Source organism: Populus euphratica, unplaced genomic scaffold (assembly GCF_000495115.2).
Source record: "Populus euphratica unplaced genomic scaffold, PopEup_1.0 scaffold2.1, whole genome shotgun sequence".
NCBI lineage: Eukaryota > Viridiplantae > Streptophyta > Magnoliopsida > Malpighiales > Salicaceae > Populus > Populus euphratica.
The window spans coordinates 6315261-6321260 of NW_011499846.1; the positions used below are offsets into that span (position 1 = coordinate 6315261).

Genomic DNA, 6000 nt, shown 5'->3' on the forward strand with positions numbered 1-6000 from the left:
GATATTGAATAGGCCTTGTAAGGACCGGTGTCCACACATAGCAGAAACTTAAATGTGACGTTGGAGACTATCCCTGCACAGAAGAGAGCCCACAAGGAACACGAAAGGAACACCTCCATGTGACCATGTGACCGGAGTTTGGGGATTGGCAAGCAATATACAAAACAGCGAAGCACAAGCAAGCTTCAGACATCAACTAGATCCAAATCCTCATTCCCAAAGCAAGGTGCCCTGCCCCTCCTAATGTGTTTCTAAAAGATGAAGGTTTGATTTGATTGCTAATCGTTTCGAATTTCGTAAGCCCCAAATACCTTCCAATTATAACTTGAGGGGTTTGATAAAAAGTTCTGCAATTTGCAAAGTTCGGCAGCCAGAAGAAATTTTCTCGTTCCCTAATTCACGCTTGAAACAACGTCAGATAATTGAACTAATCAAACACCATTTGCAATATTATATATACAAGGAAAAGGGAAAGAAGATTAGAAATGTTTTTAGGAATCCTTAAAAATTATGACCCAATATTTTTAGATTCAGATCAAGGCTTCTCACACATCATTAAAATAAACAATCAACTAGATTAGTTAAACTACTGCATCAATATATATATATATATATATACGGATACGAAAGGGATAATGATAGTCACTTGTGTGCTGTACAGTAGTTGAGGTATATGCTATCATCAAAGCTCCACTCTTAACCAGCCATTAATCCAGATTCCATGCTCCCCTCTTAAGTGCTTCTTCTATGCTCACCTGCAAGATGGCGTTCTCTTCCAGTTTTGCTTTGACTAGGCGCGTCAGCATCGGAAAAACTAAACCTAGCCCATTATGCAGATCTTTACCATCTTAACTAATTGACCGCCTGCTTTTCTTGTAACTTCTTAGTTTGTGTTTTGCTCAGTAAATGAAAGAGAAATCATGATGAACAGATTTTATCAGTTAAAACGAAGAAAAACTGTCGCATTGTACGGTCAAATTCTATCAAACCTCTCGATAAAAGAAATGTTTTTCCTCCAAAAATTGATGTGTATTTCTTATCTTCATACTATTATGTTCGCACAAGAGCGAAAATACCATCCCTCAACCAAAAAAAAAAAATGAAAAGAAAATAAAAGAAAGCAGAGATATACAAGGCAAATAAATAAATAGAGGGTGTACCATGGTTACAGAATCTCGCCTTTCATTTGCTGTCTTCCTCCTTCCTGTCTGTAGCTACTTGCCAGACAGTCTCCTTATTCTGTAATTTACATGTCGAAAACCTAGCCATACTTTATTAACGAATCACCAATAAAATCCAAAAAACCAAAACACAATCACACGCATACTTTGTCCTGTCTACTGTTACTGCTACTAGTCCTCTCTTTTTCAACTATCTTTCTTCACTTGCTTGCTTCCTCCCTTCCTTAATTCCGTGTCAAGATGCAGCCTTAACTGTCACCTCCACTTTTCGCTCTCTCGCTCGATTATTCACCAAAATGAAAAGGGTCTTTATCATCTCACCCCACCTCAAAAACCATATCATCATCTCCTCCTCCACCAAACTTCTCCACCACCCCCTCCATTCTTCTCACCAAATCCCTTCTTTCGTATTACTCCATTAATATTAATAATTATTAAGTCTTCACCTTCCCCGTTTTAATGAATAAAATATATTCCATCCCACACTCCTCGCAATTATATCACACTCACTAGCTCGCCATTTTTCTAAATAAATAAAAAAACACATTCAACGAAAATGACTCGGCTTTTCCGATCCAAATCTTGCGGACTCGTCGGACTCACCGAGTCCAACTCTGCCCCCCCTCCAACTCCCTTCTTTCACCGAAACGGCACTGAAGACGGAGAAGAGGACGAGGACGAGGATGATGAAGAAGAATCATATAGTGACGCTTCTGGAAACCCGATATCAACGCCGTTTATTGGGTCGAGAGAAGGAACGGGAGGGAGTGACAGAGGTCGAAACGGAAATAGCAATAAAGAGTTCGCTATTCTGGATGTTTTGGTAACGGCGTTAAGGAAGTCGTTGGTGACATGCAGCGTGGAAAGAGAGGATGTTTCTTCCATGGATATAAGCTGGCCTACTGAAGTTAGGCACGTGTCTCACGTGACTTTTGATAGGTTTAATGGTTTCCTTGGTTTGCCTACGGAGTTTGAGCCTGAGGTTCCTTGCAAGGTCCCTAGCGCCAGGTTTAAATTTATTTATTTTTTTACTTCCTTTTCTTATGAAAAATTATTTGGAATAACTAGGTGGTGAATTATGAAAGAAAATAATTAGTAGATGATGTGATTAACTAAGAAAGCATAAAAATTATTTGAATATTAATTGCAAAGAAAATATATCATTTGGTTTCTTTTTTTTTTTTTTTTGAAGAAAACTTTTTTTCCCGTGCCTGGTGAGTATTTCAGGAGATGTAACAGTGTAATAGGATATAGGCTATAAATGATCCAAATAGCAATATAGCTTTTATAAGATTTTTTTTTTTTTTTTTTGCCCGAGCATGGTTAATGAAATAAGCAACTGTTACAAAGCTTCGGCAGTAGCAAGATCGCATGAAATCCTAAAAAATAAAGACCTGTTCTTGGACTGTTGATGTTATAAGAGAGAGCCTTCTTTTTTTCCCCTGTTGTAATTAATGGAGTTATTCATATTGGATGTCTTGGTTGAGATATGGACCTGTTTTATAAGAAAAGATTACGGCTGATATAAGGCAGGCTTGTGAAAATGTAAATTAATCATGTTTTTCGAGTAAGGATCTTTTTCAACGATTAGTTCAGCTCTGAAAGTAACTGAATTCATCAATATTTTCACTCAGGTAGAGGACAGTAAATGGCAAGTAGAAGACTTCTTTTTCCTCTTCCCTTTGACCAAATACAGTGAATGTCAGCATATGCCCACTGATGGTCTAGTTTGTAAGCGCACGCAAAGAAAATTTTTAGTTTGCATTGTTTTGTGGGGGTGTAGGATGAATACATGCACTGTTGGTTGTTTGATCCTTGTGGATTAGTAGTGATTTCGTTTTTGGTCATATGAACAATGGTTCAAGGGAGCTGATTTTGATACTGGAATGGAAGAATTACTTAAGATTTTGATTAAACATGGGATTTCTGCTAGTACTGGTTCTGATTCTTTGAATATTAAATTCCCTTGCATCAATTTTTAGTCCTGCTTCTTGGATTAGTCAACAGTGGATATCTTCTTGGCTTACACGATACATCGATCCTCTGTTTTCCAGTGCAAATGTATTTGGAGTTTCTGCCAAGTCGATGCAATGTTCTCATGATGACAAAGGGAACAGTGTGCCGACTATTCTTCTAATGATGCAAAAGCGTTTATATATGGAAGGAGGACTTAAGGTATGTTTATGTTCCCAATTTGCTTCAAAGGAAATTTATCTTCAGTCTGCTGCTTGCCATTTCTATAGTAAAAAACAAAAAAAAAAAAACTAGTATCGGTGCTGCTACTCGTCACTCCTGTACAAAATTGAGGCTTTTCTTTTCTGTGTTTGCTTCCAAGGCAGAAGGGATTTTCCGAATAAATGCTGAGAATGGTCGGGAGGAGTATGTCAGAAACCAGCTAAACAAAGGTGTAGTGCCTCGTGGAATTGAAGTCCATTGCTTGGCAGGTTTAATAAAGGTATGCCATATGACATGTTGACATTGTTTGACAAAATGGTCAGTAAATCAGCTGTGAGGATATGATTCTGTGTCTTCAAATTCTCACTGTTTCTTTTACCACTCTACATATATTCTTCGCTGGTTGCCAATATATTAGACATTTCACTTTATTTCATAATTAATCATATAATATCGTCACTTTGCCCCTTCCCCCCCCTTTCTGAACTGTAGGCTGCATATATTTTTTTTGTTATATCCAGGCATGGTTTAGAGAACTACCCTCTGGGGTGCTCGATTCTATCACACCAGAACAGGTAATGCACTGCAACACCGAAGATGACTGCACTCAACTTGTGAAGCAACTTCCTCTGACAGAAGCTGCACTACTTGATTGGGCAATCAATTTGATGGCAGATGTCGTGGAGCATGAACAGTATAACAAGATGAATGCACGCAACATTGCTATGGTTTTTGCACCCAACATGACGCAGGTTTGTTGAATTTGTATTAGTTGGTTCTAGTTGGTCGTTGTTGGAAAATTGCCCTCATGTTAAGCAGTATATTATTTTTCCATTAAATAATATCTATGATTGTGAATGAAAAAATGGATGGGCCACCTGCTTCTTTTGAATGATCACAAAAGATGACCGTATGTTCCATTAGCTCCTAGCATATGGACAACGGACTATTGACGAGAGCTAACAATCATCATTTCTAACTGATTTTATACACATTTAAATAGAACTCACGGATGCATGGGGTTTCACAAGCTGACGCTGTGGTTGTAACGAAGGAAATTCCCTTTTGTTTGCAAATACAAAACATTTTTTAGTTATTATCTAAGATGTAATCTTCCTATGATGCAGATGGCTGATCCTTTGACCGCATTGATTCATGCCGTGCAAGTAATGAACTTGCTCAAGACATTGATCTTAAAAACACTCCGGGAAAGAGAGGAATCCAGTGCAAAGCTTAGGTTGCTCTCGACGTGCTCAGATTCCCTAGGCGACAAGAGTGAACCCTGTCATTCAAACTTAAACAGCAAAGAATACTGTAAAATATCACTCAACGCTGGTGCATCTGAGATACCTTCCACTGGTAAGTTCTTGAGGTCTGCCACTATGAATAGATTAGAATCCAACACTGAGGAAAAATATTGGAGATTTCAGAAGAAGGGTGATGGAGAAGAGGAATTTAAGTCTGTTTCAAGTAGCAGCCCCCGTTTCTGTGAAATGGGCACCCTAGACAGTGGATGCAAAGGTGAATATGATAGTGGAGATTGGCTAAGTTTTAGAAAAGGGGTGAGGAGGCTATGCATACACCCTGTATTTCAGTTGAGTAAACCAGTTAAGAAGACTCGTGGTATTGGAATTGTAAATACTAGGGGAAGAGGCGGAGAAGCTTGGGCGTGATTTGTCAGTTGTTTCCCAGCTTGTACCAAATATATGATGAGTGCATGGTTGCTTGTCTAAAGATTGTTGTGGAATAGATGTCAGTGTTTGCTTAATTCAGTAGTCAGATAAAAAAAATCTCTAATTTGTATGAGGGCCCTAACTGCAGCTTTAGCTATATATATGAACAATAACTCTTGAGGGATCACCCTCACCTTTTATGATTCATTATTTTTCCCCCTCTTTCATAATCGTGTTGGAGGTTTTGACAGAAGGTTAAGGAAAATTATGCAGGTTTGACATCAACAGCTGTCTGAATCTGATGTGATGGGATTTCAAGGCCTAGAAGAGATGATAATGCCGCCGTATATTAGAGAGAAATCACTAGCTAGATGATTTGCCGAGGCAGAATGTCTAGTGTATTGAAAACGGACTGCTCTCCTCTATTTAGCTTCGTTTTAGGCCAGGAAGGTGGAAGACAGCTCAAAAGAATTTGGAAGGATAAGCTAATTCAATTTCCTTGTGGTTTGGATTGAATAATAAGGACGTCGTCACCCCAAATGTGATCTAGTTTTCTGTATATGTATACCTTAAACTGTAATGACACAAGTTACTGCAATAGTCAAAGTTTTAGGAGCACACAAGGAGAAACTTGTTTTCCATTCATCGTAGTTTAGTGGCAAGTAATAAAGAGGATTTGAAGTGAGCAGGAAGCCAGGATACATGTAACACAAGCAAGTCCGGTCCAGAAACAGTTGATGTTGGCAGAAAAGCAGGTCGGAAAATTCACATCCTGAAAACATCCCAGTTACCTGGCATTGGATTGGATTTGCAACGTCATTTTCCATGGAAGCTGATCGATATCGTGTAATCAAAACCACCTCATCTGGGGAGAAACCTGACTGTCTTAAGATATGATTAGGAAAGAACCTCGGTCTTCCATGCGCTTAAGCCCGTTCATGTAGCGGCAGCAGACATTTTCTACAACGCTA

General features: G+C 38.8%; 1 protein-coding gene and 1 long non-coding RNA gene across 4 annotated transcripts; one reads left to right on the forward strand and one right to left on the reverse strand.

The window, feature by feature from the left end:
• Positions 1-477: 477 nt before the first annotated feature.
• LOC105135698 (uncharacterized) lies at positions 478-1234 on the reverse strand. Its single transcript, XR_844229.1, has 2 exons — positions 1161-1234; positions 478-755 (listed from the first exon to the last, which is right to left on the reverse strand). It is a non-coding gene; the product is annotated as an uncharacterized LOC105135698 (long non-coding RNA).
• Positions 1235-1571: 337 nt separating this feature from the next.
• Positions 1572-5659, forward strand: LOC105135681 (rho GTPase-activating protein 3-like). Of its 3 annotated transcripts, none has more exons than XM_011040691.1 (6): positions 1572-2189; positions 3236-3356; positions 3517-3636; positions 3878-4108; positions 4484-4715; positions 5271-5659. In XM_011040691.1, the coding sequence occupies exons 1-6, from the start codon at positions 1738-1740 to the stop codon at positions 5306-5308; spliced, it is 1194 nt and encodes a 397-aa protein (XP_011038993.1). In that variant the 5' UTR covers positions 1572-1737; the 3' UTR covers positions 5309-5659. The 3 variants fall into 3 exon arrangements, with proteins under 3 accessions (XP_011038993.1, XP_011039002.1, XP_011038985.1); XM_011040700.1 differs by having other exon boundaries at positions 5303-5659; XM_011040683.1 differs by lacking the exon at positions 5271-5659 and having other exon boundaries at positions 4484-5234.
• Positions 5660-6000: the final 341 nt, after the last annotated feature.

What these genes read in the sequence shown, in the direction of transcription:
- LOC105135681 (XM_011040683.1), top strand. Translation starts at nt 1,738, where the DNA reads ATGACTCGGCTTTTCCGATCCAAATCTTGCGGACTCGTCGGACTCACC. An exon ending in TGCAAGGTCCCTAGCGCCAG is followed by an intron (nt 2,190 to 3,235) that starts GTTTAAATTTAT and finishes TCTGTTTTCCAG; the next exon opens with TGCAAATGTATTTGGAGTTT. An exon ending in ATATGGAAGGAGGACTTAAG is followed by an intron (nt 3,357 to 3,516) that starts GTATGTTTATGT and finishes TTTGCTTCCAAG; the next exon opens with GCAGAAGGGATTTTCCGAAT.